The sequence below is a fragment of the Hyla sarda genome, chromosome 4 (assembly GCF_029499605.1).
Source record: "Hyla sarda isolate aHylSar1 chromosome 4, aHylSar1.hap1, whole genome shotgun sequence".
Taxonomy (NCBI): Eukaryota; Metazoa; Chordata; class Amphibia; order Anura; family Hylidae; genus Hyla; species Hyla sarda.
Window position 1 is genome coordinate 408,423,465 of NC_079192.1, and position 26,262 is coordinate 408,449,726.

The 26,262-nt window shown below is 43.1% G+C and overlaps 1 protein-coding gene across 2 annotated transcripts in view; it reads right to left on the reverse strand.

Annotated features, from left to right (window-relative positions):
• The window catches only part of INTS13 (integrator complex subunit 13), a 35,807-nt gene extending 9,565 nt beyond the window's left edge, over positions 1–26,242 (reverse strand). The window contains exons 1-9 of one of the 2 annotated variants that reach the window (XM_056517621.1): positions 26,066–26,242; positions 24,767–24,999; positions 24,548–24,622; positions 18,592–18,794; positions 16,428–16,508; positions 16,252–16,342; positions 4,836–4,964; positions 4,669–4,692; positions 875–953 (exon numbers count right to left, since the gene is read on the reverse strand). In XM_056517621.1, the coding sequence (XP_056373596.1) occupies positions 875–953; positions 4,669–4,692; positions 4,836–4,964; positions 16,252–16,342; positions 16,428–16,508; positions 18,592–18,794; positions 24,548–24,622; positions 24,767–24,991 (907 nt within the window). In that variant the 5' untranslated portion in view covers positions 24,992–24,999; positions 26,066–26,242. The remainder of the gene's footprint in view (positions 1–874; positions 954–4,668; positions 4,693–4,835; positions 4,965–16,251; positions 16,343–16,427; positions 16,509–18,591; positions 18,795–24,547; positions 24,623–24,766; positions 25,000–26,065) is intronic. The other variant, XM_056517622.1, reaches the window with a different exon arrangement.
• Between the last annotated feature and the right edge of the window lie 20 nt (positions 26,243–26,262).

Below are 26,262 nucleotides of genomic sequence, written 5' to 3' on the forward strand. Positions count from 1 at the left end.
CAGCGCTGCCTGTGTCATGACGCGAGAAAGAAACGGAGACGAGGTGAAGGTCACTGATCGATAGTGGAAGATGTAGGGTCCTTCTAGCAGCACGCCCCCTTGTGCTGTCAGGCCACGCCCCCTCAATGCAAGTCTATGGGTGGGGGCTGTGGTGGTCATCACACCCCCTTCCATAGTCACGAGGGGCGTGGCCGACCCCTCCACAGCGCGCGCGCAGTGTTCGAAACTAAATGTTCCGAACGCTGGCCGGTGGAGTACCCCTTTAAGGGGAAACGTTTTCTCGTAAGACAAGGTCAGTGAAGACAGGACTTTACGAGTCAGTGTCATGAGGACGGGAATGGAGGTCATAGATGTTAAAGGAGTACTCCGCTAAAAAACATCTTATCCTTTTGGATAGCGGATAAGATGTCCAATCACTGGGGTCCTCCTCGATCTCGGGGCCGGCAGCTGCGGTGTCCGGAACATGAAAGGTTGGAGCTTTCATGTTTGTGAGGTCACGCCACTACCCCTCCATTCATGTCTATGGGAGGAGGCGTGACGGCTACGTAGTAGCCGTCACGCCTCCTCCCATAGACATGAATGGAGGGGTAGTGGCGTGACCTCACGAAAGCTCCAACCTTTCATGTTCCGGACACCGCAGCTGCCGGCCTGGAAAGCGAGGAGAACCCCCGTGATCGGACATCTTACCCCCTATCCTTTGGATAGGGGATAAGATGTTTTCCGGCAGAGTACCCCTTCAAGAGCAAGATACAGACTTCCGAGCAGCACAGAGTATTTCAGGACAGGTGTCTGCACATATCGGTTCACGTGGAGCAATGGGACATAACTGCACAAAATGTTAGAGAGGCTACAGCGCGTTTCCTGCAGAACGTACCATTAGATTCTAAGTGCGCCTCCTTGTGGTGAAGAAGCTCCACGTCGTAGTTGGCGGAAGTGTTGGCGTGTTGTTCTTCCTTCATACAAGGAAACACAGAAAAAAAAAAAGAGACGGGCAATGAAACGCAGAGCGGAGAATCGGGAGGAGAATCGGGGAGGATGCTGTGAGGGTCATGTGCGGAAATTAGAGCGGTGGTGCCCACCATGGTAAGGGGAGGTTACAGACAATACCACTGCTACCAGTGACTGCGCCCCCTGCAGGATGGGAAATTCTGGCTAAGGTACAAGGAGAAAGTGTGTAAAGAAACAAAGACAAGCGGGTACTCACCTACCGCATCATAGCAGGTAGAGAGTACAGCTCTGGAGTATAATACCGGATATACAGTCATGGCCATAAATGTTGGCACCCATGAACTTTTTCTAGAAAATGAAGTATTTCTCACAGAAAAGGATTGCAGTAACACATGTTTTGCTATACACATGTTTATTCCCATTGTGTGTATTGGAACTAAACCAAAAAAGGAGGGAAAAAATTGGATATAATGTCACCAAACTCCAAAAATGGGCTGGACAAAATTATTGGCACCCTTTCAAAATTGTGGAAAAATAAGATTGTTTCAAGCATGTGATGCTCCTTTACACTCACCTGAGGCAAGTAACAGGTGCAGGTAATATAAAAATCACACCTGAAAGCAGATAAAAAGGAGAGAAGTTCACTTAGTCATTGTGTGTCTGTATGTGCCACACTAAGCATGGACAACAGAAATTGCAGAAGAGAACTGTCTGAGGACTTGAGAACCAAAATTGTGGAAAAATATCAACAATCTCAAGGTTACAAGTCCATCTCCAGAGATCTAGATTTGCCTTTGTCCACAGTGCGCAACATTATGAAGAAGTTTACAACCCATGGCACTGTAGATAATCTCCCTGGGCGTGGACTGAAGAGAAAAATTGATGAAAGTTGTCAACGCAGGATAGTCCGGATGGTGGATAAGCAGCCCCAAACAAGTTCCAAAGATATTCAAGCTGTCTTGGAGGCTCAGGGAGCATCAGTGTCAGCGCAAACTATCCATCAACATTTAAATTAAATGAAACACTATGGAGGAGACCCAGGAGGACCCCACTATGGAGGAGACCCAGGAGGACCCCTCTATGGAGGAGACCCAGGATGACCCCACTATGGGGGAGACCCAGGAGGACCCCACTATGGGGGAGACCCAGGAGGACCCCACTATGGGGGAGTCCCAGGAGGACCCCACTATGGAGGAGACCCAGGAGGACCCCACTATGGAGGAGACCCAGGAGGACCCCACTATGGAGGAGACCCAGGAGGACCCCACTATGGAGGAGACCCAGGAGGACCCCACTATGGAGGAGACCCAGGAGGACCCCACTATGGAGGAGACCCAGGAGGACCCCACTATGGAGGAGACCCAGGAGGACCCCACTATGGAGGAGACCCAGGAGGACCCCACTGCTGACACAGAGACATAAAAAAGCAAGACTACATTTTACCAAAATGAACTTGAGTAACCAAAATCCTTCTTGGAAAACGTCTTGTGGACAGATGAGACCAAGATAGAGCTTTTCGGTAAAGCAAATCATTCTACTGTTTACTGAAAACAGAATGAGGCCTACAAAGAAAAGAACACAGAACCTACAGTGACATATGGTGGAGGTCAGTGATGTTTTGGGTTGTTTTGCTGCCTCTGGCACTGGGGGCCTTAAATGTGTACAAGGCATCATGAAATCTGAGGATTACCAATGGATTTTGGGTCGCACTGTACAGCCCAGTGTCAGAAAGCTGGGTTTGTGTCCGAGATCTTGGGTCTTCCAGCAGGACAATGACCCCAAACATACGTCAAAAAGCCCCAGAAATGGATGGGAACAAAGCGCTGGAGAGTTCTGAAGTGTCAGCAATGAGTCCAGATCTAAATCCCATTGATCACCTGTGGAGAGATCTTATAATTACTGTTGGGAAAAGGCGCCGTCCAATAAGAGACCTGGTGCAGTTTGTAAAGGAAGAGTGGTCCGACATTCCGGCTGAGAGGTGTAAGAAGCTTATTGATGGTTATAGGAAGCCACTGATTTCAGTTATTTTTCCAAAGGGTGTGCAACCAAATATTAAGTTAAGGGTGCCAATAATTGTGTCCAGACCATTTTTAGAGTTTGGTGACATTATGTCCAATTTGCTTTTTCCCTCCCTTTTTTTGGTTTAGTTCCAATACACACAAAGGGAATAAACATGTGTTACTGCAATCCTTTCCTGTGAGAAATACTTCAGGGGTGTCAACATTTACGGCCATGACTGTAACTCAGGATCAGTACAGGGTAAGTAATGTAATGTATGTACACAGTGACCTCACCAGCAGAATAGTGATTGCAGCTCTGGAGTATAATACAGGATATAACTCAGGATCAGTACAGGATCAGTAATGTAATGTATGTACACAGTGACCTCACCAGCAGAATAGTGATTGCAGCTCTGGAGTATAATACAGCATATAACTCAGGATCAGTACAGGATCAGTAATGTAATGTATGTACACAGTGACCTCACCAGCAGAATAGTGAGTACAGCTCTGGAGTATAATACAGGATATAACTCAGGATCAGTACAGGATAAGTAATGTAATGTATGTACACAGTGACCTCACCAGCAGAATAGTGAGTACAGCTCTGGAGTATAATACAGGATATAACTCAGGATCAGTACAGGATAAGTAATGTAATGTATATACACAGTGACCTCACCAGCAGAATAGTGAGTACAGCTCTGGAGTATAATACAGGATATAACTCAGGATCAGTACAGGATAAGTAATGTAATGTATGTACACAGTGACCCCACCAGCAGAATAGTGAGTACAGCTCTGGAGTATAATACAGGATATAACTCAGGATCAGTACAGGATAAGTAATGTAATGTATGTACACAGTGACCCCACCAGCAGAATAGTGAGTACAGCTCTGGAGTATAATACAGGATATAACTCAGGATCAGTACAGGATAAGTAATGTAATGTATGTACACAGTGACCCCACCAGCAGAATAGTGAGTACAGCTCTGGAGTATAATACAGGATATAACTCAGGATCAGTAATGTAATGTGTTAATGATTTAAAAAAAAAAAAATAATAATAATACACTATTGTATTTCAGCCAGAATTTCCATGGTAAAGAAAAATGGTATCTTAGAATAAAAAGCATTTCACCCTAAAATAAAAGTTTGGTCGATGACCCAGCTTTTTGGTGCGGGTAACAATCTGTAATTTCCTAGGATGTAACATTGATGGTCAAACCTGGGGAGAGATCATCAATAAAAAAAATCTCCAGAAAAGAAACAAATAAAAAACCTTTTATAAGTAACGCATCCCATAGGGTTCCAGCAGCCATATTGGATGTCACTCACAAATATATTTTATTAAAGGGGCAAATGCTTTGTAGGGCGCAATTTACATCTAAAAAAGGGAATTGTGGGTAACTGTCTATATCACCAGGCAGACACCATTATATACGTTTCTGAGCACAGGTTAGATCTCACCAGAGGTTACACAAGATGGAAGGGGAAAAAAAACGGGCAAAAAACACACGGAGACGACACCACAGTACACAAGAGGGCAGAGACTTCTACGCAGCTATGACCCACGCCAGCAGGGGAGGGGGGGGGGGTAACTTTGGTTTCTCAATGTTTCTGTAATAGAATGTAAAGCAGGAAGCCAGTTTTATCCGGCAACACATTTTAGGGGCCGATTTTGCTCGGAGAGAGGCGGTTTCCAAAATGCACTAACCTGGTCACAGACACTGATTGTGGGCTAGTAAAAAACAGAAAAACGTGATATGGAGAGGGAAAAAAAACAAAAACAAAAAGAAACAAAAAAGAAATTATAATAAAATTAAAAATGAAAATAATTTTCAAAAAGAAGAAGAGCGGCCGGAGGAAGGGGCGGGGCCTTACCTTCATGGGGATGTTGGTGATGGTGGTGGACGCCAGGTCGAAGTGAAGCTGGACCAGATGGTTCAGTTTTGTGGCGAGATGTCGGCCGGCGCGGACGCTGTGGACCTCGCTGGTCAGAACTGAGGAAAGCTGCAGAGGAGAACAGAGCATGGTCAGGAGGGAAGGTCAGTCCGCAAGTGGGCCAGGGATGACCAGTATGTAAAAGGTTTTAAAGGGGTATTCCAGGTTTATACATCTTATCCCCTATCCAAAGGATAGGGGATAAGATGTATGATCGCAGGGGTACCGCTACTGGGAACCCCCGCGATCCCGGTGCAGCCCCCAGCATTCTGTGTCGGGCGCCGCTTCAGAGACTGGGAACTGACGTCACGGCCACGCCCCCTCCATTCAGGTCTATGTGAGGGGGCGTGACGTCACGCCATGCCCCCTCCATTCCCCTGCAGTCACGCCCCTTCCCATAGACCTGAATGGAGGGTGCGTGGTGTGACATCACGAGGGGGTGTGGCCGTGAGGTCACGTCCCCGTCTCGGAACGCGGAGATCGCTATTGAACGCAGCATTTAAACAGTTAAATGACCATTGATGTAACAATGCTGAGCAGACTCCCAAGCCAGAAGAAGGCAAACCATAGGAGAGGATCACCGAATTAGCTCTGGAGGCAGGCGAGATCTTCGGACGCCATCTTGACTCATCGGACCCAGCAGTTGAGCCACAAGTGGTCCAATAAGCCCCTGTCAGCCCCCCCTAATACTATTGATCACGGCATCTGAAGGGTTAATGCCAGGCCTCAGTGTGATCGCTGAGGTCTGCCATTACCGCTCCTAACGCTGCTCCTCCTGTGCTCGCCAGGACAGGACTCCGGATATACCTGGATGTCCTCAGGGCTCAAATCCTGCAGGAACGCATAGGGAACTGAGTTACTGCACTTTTTACACAGCAGGAATGCCATTCCCATTAGCAGGACCAGCCCTTGGAGGAGTTCCCACATCTTTTTTTCCCCCAGGACTTGACCCCTGGATGTCCTGGTGCACAAAGTACCAGGCTGCCAGGGCGTATGGGTACATCCCGTGTTCCCAAGAGGTCAAAAATGGAAAATCTATAAAAATATAAAAAAATAAAATAAAAAAAAGACGTAGAAATATTGTTTTGGTTGCTAAAACAAGCTGGAGGCAGAGCGCGTTAAAGGGGTACTCCGGTGGTTTTTTTAAAAATGTATTTCTTTTTTTTTTTAAATTAACTGGTGCCAGAAAGTTTAACAGATTTGTAAATTACTTCAATTTAAAAATCTTAATCTTTCCAGTACTTATTAGCAGCTGTATGCTACAGAGGAAATTATTTTCTTTTTGAATTTCTTTTTTCGTCTCGTCCACAGTGCTCTCTGCTGACACCTCTGTCAGTGTCAGGAACTGTCCAGAGCAGGATAGGTTTGCTATGGGGATTCTCTCCTGCTCTGGACAGTTCCTGAGACCGGCATCAGGTGTCAGCAGAGAGCACTGTGGACAAGACGAAAAAAGAAATTCAAAAAGAAAATAATTTCCTCTGTAGCATACAGCTGCTAATAAGTACTGGAAGGATTAATACTTTTTTTTTTTTTATAGAAGTAATTTACAAATCTGTAAAAAAGAAATTGGGGATGTGCAGCTCACAATTAGCTAACCGAGGTAAGAGGGCTATACACCTACACCTGGTGTTAGAAAGTAGCAGAGAAATTGTTTAAACAGTAGCCAACCCCTTAAAGTTAGCATCAGTTACCGGATACAAAGATGAAAAATTATAATAATAAAAACTGGATCGTGCTTCAATTATAATATGAAAATGTACATTTATTACACAATTTAAAATATATAATTTTTTATCAGTATATCCTCAAAGCACAGGGCCCTTTTGCCGAGGGAATTAAAATATAAAAATAAGATAAAACAACAATCACCGATAGCTTGCATGGAACAATTGACAATTTAATGTCCCTTTTGATGGTCCGGCCTCCGGTAATCCGGAAAATGAGCTCAAGTCCTATAAATGATGTAGATTCCAAAGTAGGTAGGTAAGATATATTATAATTACCAGTCTGCAATAAAACCCGATATTAGGTCACCTGGAGTTATATTGTGAGGTCCGCACTTTTGAGATGGTACCAGACGCTGGCATGTGTCTTAGCGGCGGTCCGCCTGCCACAGACCAGTTGGAAAGATAGCCGCTCGCTGTAGGTGGTAAGTCAGCAGAGTAACGGGTGCGGGCCTCAGGAAAACTCAGTTGTAGGTGACGTCACAGGCGCTTGGCAGCGCTGCCTGGGGGATGGTCTCAGGAGCAATATGCTGGTTTGCAGTACTGGATCGGAGGTCACCGGTGGATAGTCAGGTATCGGTGGTGTAGAATAAACCTAGACGCGTTTCAGGGCTCTCATATGTTTTAAACACGGCCCTTTCCTCAGTAGGCTTGTATGTGTCTTTGAAGCAAAAGATCCTTTATATATTTGTCCGGTCACAATCAGGTAAATTGCATAAAGGTGATACTTGGGATAACCAAAAGACTTGAGATGGATCGCTACAGAAGGGTTTGATATATAAAACCCAAACTGGTGTCGGCATTAACCAATGGGTCAGTAAATGCTTGTATCGCATTGTGTGCATTGATTTTAACAGCAATATACTCAAAACTTTCAAAAAAAATGTATATAGTCACAGTGTTGGGAACAACTAATTGTATCTTATAGCTGCATAAAGATTACACAAAACAGTAATAAAAATAATCATCTTATCTGATACAGCAGCAGATTGTAATCGCATCACCGCTGCCGTATCGTGTGACGAGGTATTTACACTCGGGATATGAATAGCAACAGCATATAAATGACACATAATCACAGTATTAAAGGCGTCTAAATGTATCCTATAGCTGCATAGAGGTTATATAGAACAGTGATAGAAATAATAACCTTACCTGATGCGGCAGCAAACTGAAATCGCATCTTTGCTGTCGCATCATGTGAATAGGTATTTGCACTCGGAATAGCAACAACAATCATGGCATCCTAATAAACAGTAAATAAACCTGAATGTTAATAAAATAAATACAAAAAATAAAAATAGAAGATAGATTTAAAAAAAAGTAATGCTATGTGTAAGCATAAAATAAATAAAAAATGAATAAAAATAAGAATGAAAATAAAATTTAAAAATAAAAAACTAAAAATTAAATAAAAATCATAAATTGCTGATAGACCTGAAAAACAATTTTTATACATTCGAGAATTGGTACAGATATAACATTCCAGAATAGGACTCTTGATGGAAGACAAAATGTAGGGGACATGGAGGACTGCAGGGGCCATCCCCGGGGTGAAATGAAAGGGGAGGGACCCTGGAGGCCTGCAAGGCCCCTACCAAAAAAAAAAAAAACAATTCAAAAGTGGAATTAAGTCCATTAGGTTCCAATGAGTCAAACTCATAGATTTTCTTACTCTCTGCTCTAGACGTCCTTACAATCAAACTCCCTCCTCTCCAATCTTTTTTTTTTTATCGTCTGGATGCCGATATAGGAGAAATGTTTTAAATCTTTATTGTGAATATTAATGAAATGAGCCGATAAAGGGTGTTTGAGGTTACCATTTTTGATGTTCATAATGTGTTCCCCAATTCTTGGTTCTTCCTATATATTGTTTTTTACAACTGCACTCTATTATGGATATTACACCTGTAGTACTACAAGATATGTGATCTTCAATGGACCATCTAAAATCATTACTGCAAGATTTTACCTCTATTGTTTTTTGGGGGGGCCCTTTGTCTTTAAACAATTGGGGCAGAGACCACATCGGAAAAAAAAAACTTTTCTGTTTAGCCAGGTGTCTGATGATTTTTGATTATCTGGAGGTTTAATAGAAGGTATATCGATGACTTTATTTTAGTTTGGGATGGCACTATCTGATTTGGAGGGGTTTATAGGGTCACTGAACACCAACACATATCACTTAAATTTCACATCACATATCAGCACAAAATCTGTCACTTTTTTAGACCTGGAAATTAAAATCAAGCAAGGTAAACTAAACTGTACCACATACAAAAAACCTACAGCAAAAATAGCTATATAGGCTATGACTGCTTCCACTTACCAAGATGGCTCATGAATGTGCCAAAAGGGCAGTTCAGACGCTTAAAGCGTAATTGTACGTCAGAAATTGATTTTTTGGAAGAGGCTAAATCTCTTACTACCTTTTTTAAAGAAAAAAAAAATACCCTGATCATATTTTACATAATGCATTAGACCAGGTCAAAAAACTTGACAGAACCACATTTTTTGCACCTAAAACATCACAGGCAGACTCTATGGAACACAACTTAAAATTAATTCTACCATATAGTACAGATTACAAAAAAGTTGAAAACATTATATCCAAACATTGGGGGAAAATCAAATTAGATAAGGAATTGGGCTCTTTTCTGCCCCAACGCCCCCCAATAGTTTATACTAAGGCTCTGAACCTCGGGCTGTCTTTGGCACCTTCGATTAAACCTCCAGATAATCAAAAATCATCAGACACCTGGCTAAGCACAAAAGTTTTTTTTCCGATGTGGTCTCTGCCCCAAATGTTTAAAGACAAAGGGCCCCCCAAAAAACCAATAGAGGTAACATCTTGCAGTAATGATTTTAGATGGTCCATTGAAGATCACATATCTTGTAGTACTACAGGTGTAATATCCATAATAGAGTGCAGTTGTAAAAAACAATATATAGGAAGAACCAAGAATTGGGGAACACATTATGAACATCAAAAATGGTAACCTCAAACACCCTTTATCGGCTCATTTCATTAATATTCACAATAAAGATTTAAAACATTTCTCCTATATCGGCATCCAGAGGATAAAAAAAAAAAAAAAAGATTGGAGAGGAGGGAGTTTGATTGTAAGGACGTCTAGAGCAGAGAGTAAGAAAATCTATGAGTTTGACTCATTGGAACCTAATGGACTTAATTCCACTTTTGAATTGTTTTTTTTTTTTTTGGTAGGGGCCTTGCAGGCCTCCAGATTCCCTCCCCTTTCATTTCACCCCGGGGATGGCCCCTGCAGTCCTCCATGTCCCCTACATTTTGTCTTCCATCAAGAGTCCCATTCTGGAATGTTATATCTGTACCAATTCTCGAATGTATAAAAATAATGTTTTTCAGGTCTATCAGCAATTTATGATTTTTATTTAATTTTTTGTTTTATTTTTAAATTTTATTTTCATTCTTATTTTTATTCATTTTTTATTTATTTTATGCTTACACATAGTATTACTTTTTTTTAATCTATTTTCTATTTTTCTTTTATTTTTTGTATTTATTTTATTAACATTCAGGTTTATTTACTGTTTATTAGGATGCCATGATTGTTGTTGCTATTCCGAGTGCAAATACCTATTCACATGATGCGACAGCAAAGATGCGATTTCAGTTTGCTGCCGCATCAGGTAAGGTTATTATTTCTATCACTGTTCTATATAACCTCTATGCAGCTATAGGATACATTTAGACGCCTTTAATACTGTGATTATTTGTCATTTATATGCTGTTGCTATTCATATCCCGAGTGTAAATACCTCGTCACACGATACGGCAGCGGTGATGCGATTACAATCTGCTGCTGTATCAGATAAGATGATTATTTTTATTACTGTTTTGTGTAATCTTTATGCAGCTATAAGATACAATTAGTTGTTCCCAACACTGTGACTATATACATTTTTTTTTTGAAAGTTTTGAGTATATTGCTGTTAAAATCAATGCACACAATGCGATACAAGCATTTACTGACCCATTGGTTAATGCCGACACCAGTTTGGGTTTTATATATCAAACCCTTCTGTAGCGATCCTTCTCAAGTCTTTTGGTTATCACAAGTATCACCTTTATGCAATTTACCTGATTGTGACCGGACAAATATATAAAGGATCTTTTGCTTCAAAGAGACATACAAGCCTACTGAGGAAAGGGCCGTGTTTAAAACATATGAGAGCCCTGAAACGCGTCTAGGTTTATTCTACACCACCGATACCTGACTATCCACCGGTGACCTCCGATCCAGTACTGCAAACCAGCATATTGCTCCTGAGACCATCCCCCAGGCAGCGCTGCCAAGCGCCTGTGACGTCACCTACAACTGAGTTTTCCTGAGGCCCGCACCCGTTACTCTGCTGACTTACCACCTACAGCGAGCGGCTATCTTTCCAACTGGTCTGTGGCAGGCGGACCGCCGCTAAGACACGTATCAACGTCTGGTACCATCTCAAAAGTGCGGACCTCACAATATAACTCCAGGTGACCTAATATCGGGTTTTATTGCAGACTGGTAATTATAATATATCTTACCTACCTACTTTAGGAACTACCGTATTTTTCGCCGTATAAGACGCACTTTTTCTTCCCCAAAACTGGGGGGAAAAAGTCGGTGCGTCTTATACGGCGAATACACACCTATCGCGGCGGTCCCTGCGGCCATCAACGGCCGGGACCCGCGGCTAATACAGGACATCACCGATCGCGGTGATGCCCTGTATTAACCCTTCAGACGCGGCGATCAAAGCTGACCGCCGCGTCTGAAGGGAAAGTGACACTAACCCGGCTGTTCAGTCGGGCTGTTCGGGACCGCCGCGATTTCACCGCGGCGGTCCCGAACAGCCCGACTGAATAGCCGGGTTAGTGCTTACAGGACACCGGGAGGGACCTTACCTGCCTCCTTGGTGTCTGCTCCGTGCCGGGATCCCCTGTATGGCCGGCGCTCTCCTTCCTCGTCATCACGTACGTCGGCGTGCGTAATGACGTGATGGCGGCGACGGAGAGCGAGGATACCCGGCCGGCAGCAGAGACGTTCCGGAACGACGGGGACACGGTGACAGCGATGGAGCGACATCCAGGGCAGCGGTGACGGGTCCGGAGCGGCGGGGACACGTGAGTATTACCTCCTCCTGCAGTGGTCTTCAATCTTCGGACCTCCAGATGTTGTAAAACTACAACTCCCAGCATGCCCGGACAGCCAACGGCTGTCCGGGCATGCTGGGAGTTGAAGTTTTGCAACATCTGGAGGACCGCAGGTTGAAGACCACTATTGGGTTCAAAATCTTTATTTTTTAAGATTTTGCCCCTAAAAATTGGGTGCGTCTTATACGCCGGTGCGTCCTATAGGACGAAAAATACGGTACATCATTTATAGGACTTGAGCTCATTTTCCGGATTACCGGAGGCCGGACCATCAAAAGGGACATTAAATTGTCAATTTTTCCATGCAAGCTATCGGTGATTGTTGTTTTATCTTATTTTTATATTTTAATTCCCTCGGCAAAAGGGCCCTGTGCTTTGAGGATATACTGATAAAAAATTATATATTTTAAATTGTGTAATAAATGTACATTTTCATATTATAATTGAAGCACGATCCAGTTTTTATTATTATAATTTTTCATCTTTGTATCAGGTAACTGATGCTAACTTTGAGGGGTTGGCTACTGTTTAAATAATTTACAAATCTGTTTAACTTTCTGGCACCAGTTCATAAAAAAAGTTTTCCACTGGAGTACCCCTTTAAGCACATCAGGGGACATTTATGTCTGATGTGTAGAGGTAATGTTGACCAGTTGCCCATAGCAACCAGATTTCTTCTTTTATTTTTTAAAAGGGCCTCTCAAAAATGAAAAAGAAGCGATCTGATTGGTTGCTATGGTCAACTTTACCTCTACACAGGTTTTGGTAAATCTCCCCCCATTGTCTCCCGGGTCAGTGTCACATGACCGAGACAGACGACCTTACAATGCAAGTCTATGGGACTGTCTAAGCCACTGGCACCGAGAGCGGGAAGAGAAGAAGGTCTCAGCCGTTTGCTTCTCCAGGTTCATTCTAGCAATCCGACGGGGTCAGAGTGTTCGTTTGATTGACAGTCAGCTGGAAGCCGGGCCCAGTTTCCATATCTTGCACAGTTTAACAATCACTGGCTGACAAAGGGCGACAGGGTCCCTTTGTCTCAACGGCTCGTCTTGGAAGAAGGGGACTGGATGGGGGATAAATGTTTAAATCGCTTGGGTTGCTTGCGATCTCTGGGACCCCTGTGATCAGACACTTATCCCCCACGCTGTGGATAGGGGATAAATTGTGTTCAAAAAGTGTCAATAAAAAAAAGAAAAATTATATTATATATATATATATATATATATATATATATATATATATATATATATATATATATACTTATTTATATATATATATATATATATATATATATATATATATATATATATATATATATATATATTATTTTTTTTTTTAATTAACAAATTTTTACATTTCATAGAGCGATGTTGAAACCATTTTTATCGGTCAGAATTTTATCAGTGGTGCCGAGACCCCCATCAATCAGGAACAAGTGTGGGTAAGCGCAAACTTTTTCTCGTTGCTCCATTATAAGTCTATGAACAAATCTCACACCACACCACTGATCTGGTCCAGCAATAACCCTTTAGATGCCGCAATCAAAGTTGATTGTGGCTTCTAAAATACCTGAAACAAGTGCTGGTAGCTCAGTTTGGCTGATCGGGACCTCATGTGTCCCATTCAGCTGAGAGGACGGCGCAGAGTTGTACCTGCCTCCGTGCGATCGGCACTCCGTAATGTAGTGCCGATAACACTGATCAATGTTGCGCTCTGGCAACATTGATCAGTGTCTGCAATCAAAAGATTGCAAGCAGAAGTAGTCCCTATAGCAGCGTTTTTCAACTACTGTGCCTCCAGATGTTGCAAAACTAAAACTCTAAGCCTGCCCGGACAGCCTATGTAGTTTTACAACAACTGGAGACACACTGTTTGGAAAACACTGTCCCATGGAGACAAAAAAAATATAAAAAATGAAATTAATTAAAAAAAAAATAATAAATAAAATAAATTATATATTAAGCCCTTCTCCTAATATAATAAAAACATTTACATTTTAAAAATTATTTACTTATTTTTTTTTCCCACAAAATTCTGTAATTTTTAGGTAGTAAAATAAAACAAAAAGCTATAAAAAAAAAAGTGGATATCGTAATATAAAAGGTGTCATTTTCACTGATTTTTTTTAATTTATTTTTTTCACAATAGATTTTGGGGTAAAATGACTGATGACAAAGTACAATTGGTGGCACCTAAAACAAGCACCCATATACAGTCATGGCCGTAAATGTTGACACCCCTGAAATTTTTCAAGAAAATTAAGTATTTTCAGTAACACATGTTTTGCTATACACACGTTTATTCCCTTTGTGTGTATTGAAACTAAACCAAAAAAGGAGGAAAAAAAAGCTAAATGGACATAATGTCACCAAACTCCAAAAATGGGCTGGACAAAATTATTGGCACCCTTTCAAAGTTGTAGAAAAATAAGCATGTGATGCTCCTTTAAACTCACCTGGGGCAAGTAACAGGTGTGGGCAATATAAAAATATGACAGCAGATAAAAAAGGAGAGAAGTTCACTTAGTCTTTGCATTGTGTGTCTGTGTGTGCCACACTAAGCATGGACAACAGAAATAGCAGAAGAGAACTGTCTGAGGACTTGAGAACCAAAATTGTGGAAAAATATCAACAATCTCAAGGTTACAAGTCCATCTCCAGAGATCTAGATTTGCCTTTGTCCACAGTGCACAACATTATCAAGAAGTTTACAACCCATGGCTCTGTAGATAATCTCCCTGGGCGTGGACGGAAGAGAAAAATTGATGAAAGGTGTCAACGCAGGATAGTCTGGATAGTGGATAAGCAGCCCCAAACAAGTTCCAAAGATATTCAAGCTGTCCTGCAGGCTCAGGGAGCATCAGTGTCAGCACGAACTATCCGTCAACATTTAAATGAAATGAAACGCTATGGAGGAGACCCAGGAGGACCCCACTATGGAGGAGACCCAGGAGGACCCCACTATGGAGGAGACCCAGGAGGACCCCACTATGGAGGAGACCCAGGAGGACCCCACTATGGAGGAGACCCAGGAGGACCCCACTATGGAGGAGACCCAGGAGGACCCCACTGCTGACACAGAGACATAAAAAAGCAAGACTACATTTTACCAAAATGACCTTGAGTAACCAAAATCCTTCTGGGAAAACGTCTTGTGGCCAGATGAGACCAAGATAGAGCTTTTTGGTAAAGCTCATCATTCTACTGTTTACCGAAAACGGAATGAGGCCTACAAAGAAAAGAACCCAGTACCTACAGTGACATATGGTGGAGGTCAATGATGTTTTGGGTTGTTTTGCTGCCTCTGGCACTGGGGGCCTTAAATGTGTACAAGGCATCATGAAATCTGAGGATTACTAACGGATTTTGGGTCACACTGTACAGCCCAGTGTCAGAAAGCTGGGTTTGTGTCCAAGATCTTGGGTCTTCCAGCAGGACAATGACCCCAAACATACGTCACAAAGCCCCAGAAATGGATGACAACAAAGCGCTGGAGAGTTCTGAAGTGTCAGCAATGAGTCCAGATCTAAATCCCATTGATCACCTGTGGAGAGATCTTATAATTACTGTTGGGAAAAGGCGTCTTCCAATAAGAGACCTGGAGCAGTTTGTAAAGGAAGAGTCCAACATTCCGGCTGAGAGGTGTAAGAAGCTTATTGATGGTTATAGGAAGAGACAGATTTCTGTTATTTTTTCCAAAGGGTGTGAAACCAAATATTAAGTTAAGGGTGCCAATAATTTTGTCCAGCCCATTTTTGCAGTTTGGTGACATTATGTCCAATTTGGTTTTTTTCCTCCTTTTTTGGTTTAGTTCCAATACACACAAAGGGAATAAACATGTGTATAGCAAAACCTGTGTTACTGCAATCCTTTTCTGTGATAAATACTTCATTTTCCAACATTTACAGCCATGACTGTATGTAACTAAGTGACAATGCCGGAGAGTGTGCAGACTATGCTATACGAGGGTCGTGAAATGCAGAGGAGAAATTAAAGGGGTATTCCATCAACTGGCTTCAGAATGTTAAACAGATTTGTAAATTACTTCTATAAAAAAATCTTAATCCTTCCAGTACTTATCAGCTGCTGAAGTTGTGTTGTTCTTTTCTGTCTGACCACAGTGCTCTCTGCTGACATCTCTGTCTGTCTCAGGAACTGTCCAGAGCAGGAGAGATTTGCTATGAGGATTTTCTCCTACTCTGGAAAGTTCCTGAGACAGACAGAGGTGTCAGCAGAGAGCACTGTGGTCAGACAGAAAAGAACAACTCAACTTCAGCAGCTGATAAGTACTGGACGGATTAAGATTTTTATATAGAAGTAATTTACAAATCTGTTTAACTTTCTGGCACCAGTTGATTATATTATATATATATATATATATATATATATATATCTATATCTAATTTCTCCCCATTTCATACCCAATCCCCTCCATTTTATGCTCAGTCTGGACTCACCTCTTTTTTGGGGCGATCTGACACGAGGCTTTCGTCCCCGACCGGATAGGTGTGAATTAGCACCAGTTCACACTTCTGGATCTGCATGAGTCTGTGGGCAGACACCGATAATGGTTAGTAACCGCCATCTCCGGTGCGTGTATATAGCGGGTACATAGAGTGCGGAGACGACTTACTGGTCTGATCCGGCCGCCAGCTTGTTGTGTTCATGAATGGTCTCGCTGACACAGTCCTCCAACATCTGAACGTGACTGTCACTGGAAAGAGACACATGGTATAAGGCAGAGTTTCCCAAACAGGGTGCCTCCAGCTGTTGCAAAACTACAACTCCCAGCATGCCCGGACAGCCTAAGGCTGTCCGGGCATGCTGGGAGTTGTAGTTTTGCATGACTGCTCCCCAATGGCCGACAGAGAAAAGACAGAATGATATGGCTCTGCAGTGACGATCTATTAAAATATATCCTTAAAGGGGTACTCCGGTGGAAACCTTTTTTTTTTTTTAATCAACTGGTGCCAGAATGTTAAACAGATTTGTAAATTAAATTCGAGTAGAATACAGACATAGCGCACATCTACAATCTTGTATAATGATCTGATGCTTCTCAGCATAATATCAAAAACTAACAGGTTGTTATTATACATTTTTGATCAAAAAGTACAAGCCCACTCGCCACGTCAAGGCCACCTATCCAGAGTGGGTCCCTAACGTCCCTAGCATAAAATGGCGCAGCACCGAGCGGCGACCACCACCACCGCGACACAGATGCCCACGGGGGGGGGGGGGGGGGGGAGCGACCCACTGGCAGAGCGGCCCCAATGCCACTCAAACCAGTCTATGGGCCGCACCCACCCGCAGACACAGCGCCACGGCAGCAACGGACGCCGCCCCGCACCACACCAGTGTGAACAAGGTGTAATCGCTCACTTACCTTGCTCTCCCAGTCAGACTGGGAGGCTGCTAGGAGTGAAATGGCCCTAGTGTGGCTAATTACCACCTATATAGGTTTACCACCTATATGGGTGCGGGGCCCATAGACTGGTTTGAGAGGCATTGGGGCCGCTCTGCCAGTGGGTCGCTTCCCCCCCCCCCCCCCACGAACACCTGTGTCGCGGCAGTGGTGGTCGCCGCTCGGTGCTGCGCCATTTTATGCTAGGGACGTTAGGGACCCACTCTGAATAGGTGGCCTTGACGTGGCGAGTGGGCTTGTACTTTTTGATCAAAAATGTATAATAACAACCTGTTAGTTTTTGATATTGTGCTGAGAAGCAATCAGATCATTGTACAAGATTGTAGATGTGCACCATGTCTGTGTTCTACTCGAATTCAGATTTGTAAATTACTTCTATTAAAAAATCTTAATCCTTCCGGTACTTATTAGCTGCTGAATACTACAGAGGAAATTATTTTCTTTTTTGAACACAGAGCTCTCTGCTGACATCATGACCACAGTGCTCTCTGCTGACATCTCTGTCCATTTTAGGAACTGTCCAGAGCAGCATATGTTTTCTATGGGGATTTTCTCCTACTCTGGACAGTTCTTAAAATGGACAGAGATGTCAGCAGCGAGCACTGTGGCCATGATGTCAGCAGAGAGCTCTGTGTTCCAAAAAGAAAAGAATTTCCTCTGTAGTATTTAGCAGCTAATAAGTACTGGAAGGATTAAGATTTTTTTTAATAAAAGTCATTTACAAATCTGTTTAACTTTCTGGCACCAGTTGATTAAAAATTAAAAAAAGTTTTCCACCGGAGTACCCCTTTAATGAAGCCGCAAGGTCAATGGCATAAGCGTAAAAAAAAATTTTTTTTTTAAAAGATGAAAAAAGTCCAATCAAAACAACCACAGTACCGGTAAAAACTACGCCATTGTACATCACTTGTATGTGGAAAAATATAGGGGTCAGAAGAGGCAATTTAAACATACTGATTCATTTAAAAAAAAAAATATTATTTTTTATTTTACTTATTTACTTATATTTATTTATTTACATAAAATTATGTAATTTTTAAGTAGTAAAATAAAACAAAAAAAGTTATATAAAGTGGGTATCGTAATATAAGGTGTCATTTTCACCGAATTATTTTTATTTTTTCAAAATAGATTTTGGGGTAAAATGAGTAATCACTGGAAAGAGACACATGGTATAAGGCAGCGTTTCCCAACCAGGGTGCCTCCAGCAGTTGCAAAACTACAACTTTCAGCATGCCCGGACAGCCTTCGGCTGTCCGGGCATGCTGGGAGTTGTAGTTTTGCATGACTGTTCCCCCCAATGGCCGACAGAGAAAAGACAGAATGATACGTATCTGCAGTGACCGCTTTTGTCTCTAGGGGGCGGCGTTACCTCTTAGCATTGGTCAGACATATGATCCGTCCTCTGTTCGCCACCCGATCCGCGTTCTCCATCAGCTCGGTCCGCGACTCGTGCTGATAATCTGTAATCTTACACAAAGCTTCCACTGCGGCCACCAGGCCATGCAGAATGCTGCAACACTCGGGGTCCGCACGGGGGTTCGGGGGTCCGATGGTGGCCAAGGCTGCCATTAACTGAAGAAGTAGACAGTTATGTTAGTATTGGAGCAGCTGATATCAGTCACATATGATGTAATGTCTGGGGGTTATATCAGTACTGGAGCCTTATAAGAGGAGCGGATGATACAGTGGGGAAAAAAAGTATTTAGTCAGTCACCAATTGTGCAAGTTCTCCCCCTTATATAGATGAGAGAAGCTGTAATTTTCATCATAGGTTATAACCTCAACTATGAGAGACAGAATGAGAAAAAAATCCATAAAATCACATTGTCTGATTTTTAAAGAATTTATTTGCAAATTATGGTGGAAAATAAGTATTTGGTCAATAACAAACAAGTATGATATCTGACTCTCACAGACCTGTAACTTCTTCTTTAAGAGTCTCCTCTGTCCTCCACTCGTTACCTGTATTAATGGCTCCTGTTTGAGCTTGTTATCAGTATAAAAGACACCTGTCCACAACCTCAAACAGTCACATTCCAAACTCTACTATGGCCAAGACCAAAGAGCTGTCGAAGGACACCAGAAACAAAAATTGTAGACCTGCACCAGGCTGGGAAGACTGAATCTGCAATAGGCAAGCAGCTTGGTGTGAAGAATTCAATGATTAGAAAATGGAAAACATACAAGACCATTGATAATCTCCCTCCATCTGGGGCTCCACACAAGATCTCACCCCATGGTGTCAAAATGATCACAAGAACAGTGAGAAAAAATCCCAGAAATACATGGGGGGGACCTAATGAATGACCTGCAGAGAGCTGGGACCAAAGTAACAAAGACTACCATCAGTAACACACTATGCCACAAATCATGCAGTGCCAGACGTGTCCCCCCTGCTTAAGCCAGTACATGTCCGGGCAAGTCTGAAGTTTGCTAGAGAGAATTTGGATGATCCAGTAGAGGATTGGGAGAATGTCATATGGTCAGATGAAACCAAAGTAGAACTTTTCGGTAAAAACTCAACTCGTTGTGTTTGGAGGAGAAAGAATGCTGAGTTATATCCAAAGAACACTATACCTACTGTGAAGCATGGGGGTGGAAACATCACACTTTGGGGCTGTTTTTCTGCTAAGGGACCAGGACAACTGGTTTGTGTAAAGGAAAGAATGAATGGGGCCATGTATCGTGAGATTTTGGGTGAAAACCTCCTTCCATCAGCAAGGGCATTGAAGATGAAACGTGGCTGGGTCTTTCAGCATGACAATGATCCCAAACACACCACCCGGGCAATGAAGGAGTGGCTTCGTAATAAGCATTTCAAGGTCCTGGAGTGGCCTAGCAAGTCTCCACATCTCAACCCCATAGAAAACCTTTGGAGGGAGTTGAAAGTCCGTGTTGCCCCGTGACAGCCTCAAAACATCACTGCTCTAGAGGAGATCTGCATGGAGGAATGGGCCAGAATACCAGCAACTGTGTGTGAAAACTAGGGATCGACCGATATCGATTTTTTTTTAGGGTCGACACCGATAATCTGTGGAGGTTAGGGCCGATAGCCGATAACTTATACTGATATTCCGGTATAAGTTATCGGCTGTTTATTCCCCCCCCCCCCCCCCCCCAGAGACCGCCGCTCGCTTCTCTCCCCCTGCCTGTCCTGGGATCCTCCCTAGTGAAAACCTTGTGAAGACTTACAGAAAACCTTTGACCTCTGTCATTGCCAACAAAGGGATATAACAAAGTATTGAGATGAACTTTTGTTATTGACTAAATACTTCTTTTCCACCATAATTTGCAAATAAATTCTTTCAAAATATGACAATGTGATTTTATGGATTCCCCCCCCCCCCCCATACTGTCTCTCATAGTTGAGGTTATAACCTATGATTGAGATTACAGCCTCTCTCATCTATATAAGGGGGAGAACTTGTACAATTGGTGGCTGACTAAATACTTTTTTGCCCCCCTGTATCAGTCACATATGATGTAATGTCTGGAGGTTATATCAGTGCTGGGGCGTTAGAATATTACCACCACCGTCATCTAATCCTCTGCTTCCTGTCAGTGAAGGAGAACTTTCATCATTCACATCCAGAAGCTGACAACCTGTCCTGCTCCCACAGATGAGGGGCTCGTTACAGTGTATCAGGACAGGTCACTGACATGATCAGGACAGGTCACTGACAGCAAGCATTATAGCCTTGGAAACAGCACAAATGTGACCCGTGGCTAATGATGGACATCACCAATCAGGTCGATGTCCGGTTTTAACCCTTTAAAAACCACAAGTTGATGGCGGCATCTAAAACAATTAAACAATATTGCTGGTAGCTCAGAGAAGCTGATTGTGATGCCTCTGCGACAAAAATCACAGGGTTCCGATCAGCTGAGAGGTTGGGTGGAGGGTCCCTACCTGCCTAAGTCCTGTCCGATCTGCGCTCCAACAGTGCAGGAAGCACAGGATAACACTGATCAATGCTGTGCTATAGGAGAGCATTGTTCAGTGTACAAAACCAAAAAATTTCATGTAATAGTCTCCCATGGGACTAAAAAATTGTGAGTGAAATGTGAAAAAAAGTTAAAGGGCTATTCCAGGAAAAAACTTTTTATATATATCTCAACTGGCTCCAGAAAGTTAAACAGATTTGTAAATTACTTCTATTAAAAAATATCTTAATCCTTTCAGTACTTATGAGCTTCTGAAGTTAAGGTTGTTCTTTTCTGTCTACATCCTCTCTGATGACACGTGTCTCGGGAAACGCCCAGTTTAGAAGAGGTTTGCTATGGGGATTTGCTTCTAAACTGGGCGTTTCCCCGAGACAGGTGTAATCAGAGAGGATTTAGACAGAAAAGAACAACCTTAACTTCAGAAGCTCATAAGTACTGAAAGGATTAAGATATTTTTTAATAGAAGTAATTTACAAATCTGTTTAACTTTCTGGAGCCAGTTGATTATATACATATATACACACACACATATATATATATATATATATGTATGTATATATGAAGTTTTTTCCTGGAATACCCCTTTAACAAATGTGACTAGGCCCCTCTCCTAATAAAAGTTTAAATCTCTCTTTCCTATTTAAAAAATAAAATTATGTAAAAAAAAATTTTTTTTATAAATAGGCATAAAACATACATGGTATAGCCGCATGCGCAACTATTAAAACATAATGTTATTAAAACCGCACAATAAATGGCGTAAACGGGAACAAATATCAGAATTGACGATTTTTGGGTTTTTTCAAATACCAGAAAAAAAAAAAAAAAAAAATTATCAAAATAAAAATGGTACCGAAAAACCACAGATCATGGGGCCAAAAAAATGACCCTCATACAGCCCTATATATGGAAAAATAAAAGAGTTATAGGGGTCCGAAGAGGACAATTGTAAGACAACTCATTTTTAAAAGTAGTAAAATAAAATAAAGCCTATATAAATTGGGTATCGTCGTAATTGTATGGATCTACAGAATAAAGATAATGCGTCATTTTTGCCCAAGTTGCAATAAATGGCGAGTCGTTTTAAATGTCCAACAAACAATTTTTTATTTATTTTTTGCTTCACTGTAAATTTGGTGGTAAAATGGTGTCCTTATAAAGTTGGTGGTGCAAGTGCAAATAAAACAAGCCCTAATATGGATCTGTAGGTGGAAAATTAAAGGGGTACTCCGGCGCTTAGACATCTTATCCCCTATCCAAAGGATAGGGGATAAGATGCCTGGTCGCGGGGGTCCCGACGCTGGGGACCCCCGTGATCTTGCAGGCCGCACCCTGTTAAACTCAGTCCCTGGAGCGTGGTTGCTTCGTGTCTGATTACTGTCGATAACGGGGCCGGAGCATTGTGACGTCAAGGCTCCGCCCCCGTGTGTCATCACGCTCCGCTCCCCTCAATGCAAGCCTATGGGAGGGGGCGTGACACGCCCCCTCCCATAGGCTTGCATTGAGGGGAGCGGAGCGTGACATCACACGGGGGTGGAGCCTTGACGTGACAATGCTCCATCCCCGTGATCGGTAGTAATCAGACCCGGAGTGAACACGCTCCGGGAACTGATTAAAAAGGGGTACTCCGGTGAAAACCTTTTTTCTTTTAAATCAACTGGTGGCAGAAAGTTAAACATATGTGTAAATTACTTCTATTAAAAAAAAAAATCTTAATCCTTCCAGTACTTATTAGCTGCTGAATGCTACAGAGGAAATTCCTTTCTTTTTGGAACACAGGGCTCTCTGCTGACATCTCTGATTAGCAGATGTATGCTAAGGGCAGCATGGTGGCTCAGTGGTTAGCACTGCTGCCTTGCAGTGCTGGGGACTTGGGTTCAAATCCCACTAAGGACAACAATAAATAAAGCGTTATTATTATAATAACGTCAGCAGAGAGAACTGTGCTCGTGATGTCATCAGAGAGCATTCCAAAAAGAAAAGAATTTCCTCTGTAGTCTTCAGCAGCTAATAAGTACAGGAAGGATGAAGATTTTTTAATAAAAGTAATTTACAAATATGGTGAACTTTCTGCCACCAGTTGATTTAAAAGAAAAAAGGTTTTCACCGGAGTACCCCTTTAATGGGGTGCGGCGTAAAAGATCACGGGGGTCCCCAGCGGCGGGACCCCCGCGACCAGGCACCTAATCCCCTATCCTTTGGATAGGGGATAAGATGTCTAAGAGCCGGAGTACCCCTTTACAAGCGTTACAGCTATTAGAAGGAGAGGATGGGAAAAAAATGGTGATAAGATGTCTGATCGCAGAGGTCCAGCCACTGGGGACTACCGCGATTTCGGCTGCGGCTCCCCAGACATCCGGTGAACGGAGCGAACTTCAGATGCAGCAGAGAGATCGTGTGGGTCCTCAGCTGCGAGACCCCTGCGTTCAGACATCTTAAAAGGGGTATTCTGGCCTTAGTCATCTTATCCCCTATCCAAAGGATAGGGAATAAGAGGTTTGACCGCAGGGGTCCCGCCGCTGGGACACCCATCTCAGTGCAGCACCCGGCATTCTGTGTCGGGCGCTGCTCCCCGGGGATCACGCAACGGCCACACACCCCTCGTGATGTCACACCCCCTCCCATATAGACATGAATGGAGGGGGCGTGGTGTGGACGTTCAGAGGGGGTGTGGCCATGACATCACAGAATGCCGGGTGCTGCACCGAGATCGCGGGTTTCCCCAGTGGCGGGACCCCTGCAATCAGACATCTTATTCCGTGTGTGCGGAGAGAAAGTAGTCCGGCACTACAGGACTAAGGCTGAGATTAAACAGGCGACTGGTGTGGATAACACGGGGGGGATTCCCAGATGGCAATGGAGGAGAAGGCGGTGCAAAAATCCACTAAGATACATATACAATGTTAGAAAAGAGACAAGGACTGCACTCACCGTCCATACAGGCATAACGAGCTGGTGCAGGAGCGGAGGACGTAGCCGGGACAGACTGTTTCACACTCAGTTGTGCTTCTTCCAGCCGGTATACCGGCTGGAAGAAGCACAACTAAGTGTGAAACAGTCTGTCCCGGTTACGCCCCCCCGCCTCCGCTCCTGCACCAGCTCGTTATGCCAGACATCTTAATCCCTTTCCTTTGGATAGGGGATAAGATGTCCAAGGCGGGAATACCCCCTTTAGAGAGCGAGGGGTGTAAAGTACAGGGTGTTTTGGAAGATTATTTTCCCCTCATTGATTTCAGTGTGAAATTTCAAAAGCTCTAAGTGTTTTTTTATTTATTTAATTTTTTTATTTGGTGCTGCTTTGTTCCTCTTCCAAATCAATTATTGAGCCATTTTTGACGCTTTTCTTTTTGTTATTTTCTTAGGCTTTTCGGACTCCTTACCTCCTGCAGGTTCTGATCCTCCTGGGTCCACGAGTTCAATATCCGGGAGCAAGAATCACTGACAATGAAGTTTACCTGAAAATGACAAAAGGGATCGGTTCTAGATTTGCCCAAAACACAGGAGCCTCAGTGTAAAATCAATACAGGGGCCCCGAAATGTGTTACCCTGCTGCACCCTGAGGAGTATATAACCCCAGCCCCCCATAGAAGGACCCTTACCAGCTTCTTAAATGGAAATATATCATACATGATCCTGCAATATTCCATAGACGCCTCCACCGCACACGTCCAGAGGGATTTGGAGATGGGGGCCAGAGGGATGATTCCCTGGGTGCGGTTCTTCGTCAACATATCAAACTCCACGTGCTGCCGGCAGGACTCCGCCATGTACGGGCAGTGGTCCACCACAAACACCGTCTTGTGAGACTCCGAAAACATCTTCATCTTGACCCCTAAGGAAGGAAGGAGAAGATTTATCACTGAGCGTCACCATTGAATCTTCTACAATGGAAGTCACTCAGCTCCTAAACCAGAGTGCCTCCAGCTGTGGCAAAACTAAAACTCTCGGCATGTATTAGTATACAGATAGAGCTGAGGGGAGGTGTATAACTACTATATATCCTGATCCCATAGACCAGTGGTCTTCAACCTGCGGACCTCCAGATGTTGCAAAACTACAACTCCCAGCATGCTGGGAGTTGTAGTTTTTAGACCACTGCCATAGAGATAGCAGCAGTATACAGAGAGCTGGAGGGGAGGTGTATATCAACTATATATACTGATCCCATAGAGATAGCAGCAGTATACAGATAAAGCTGAGGGGAGGCGTATAACTACTATATATCCTGATCCAATAGAGATAGCAGCAGTATACAGATAGAGCTAGAAGAGAGGTGTATAACTATATATATATATATATATATATATATCGTGATCCCATAGAGATAGCAGCAGTAAACAGATAAAGCTGAGGGGAGGCGTATAACTACTATATATATCCTGATCCCATAGAGATAACAGCAGAAGTATACAGATAGAGCTGGAGAGGAGATATATAACTACTACATATCCTGATCCCATAGAGACAGCAGCAGTATACAGATAGAGCTGGAGGGGAGGTGTATAACTACTATATATCCTGATCCCATAGAGACAGCAGCAGTATACAGATAGAGCTGGAGGGGAGGTGTATAACTACTATATATCCTGATCCCATAGAGATATCAGCAGTATACAGATAGAGCAGGAGGGGAGGTGTATAACTACTATATATCCTGATCACATAGAGATATCAGCAGTATACAGATAGAGCAGGAGGGGAGGTGTATAACTACTATATATCCTGATCCCACAGCTGACAGGGAACACCACTGGGTTACACAATGGAAAGAAATCTGTATATAAAGATACAAATATTCTAAAAACAAACCAAAGTTGAAACAATGTTTCAATAAAGTAACAATAACAACAAGAACACGTGATGCCGGGAAACAATGTATCATAGAGGATTCCAATCACCTGCTCAGAGCTTCCAGGAAGTGTAATGGTGGAGAGAGGATTTGGGGGTCACATGACACCCTAGGGGGTCTCCCTGCCCCCTCATGTACCCCCAGCTCCTGCAGTGACCGGCAGCCTCACTCTCACAGGCCCGGGCCGGACAGCAAATCCATAGATGGCGACTTTGCGGTTTGTTCTCTTTTGGTGCAGTCCGCACG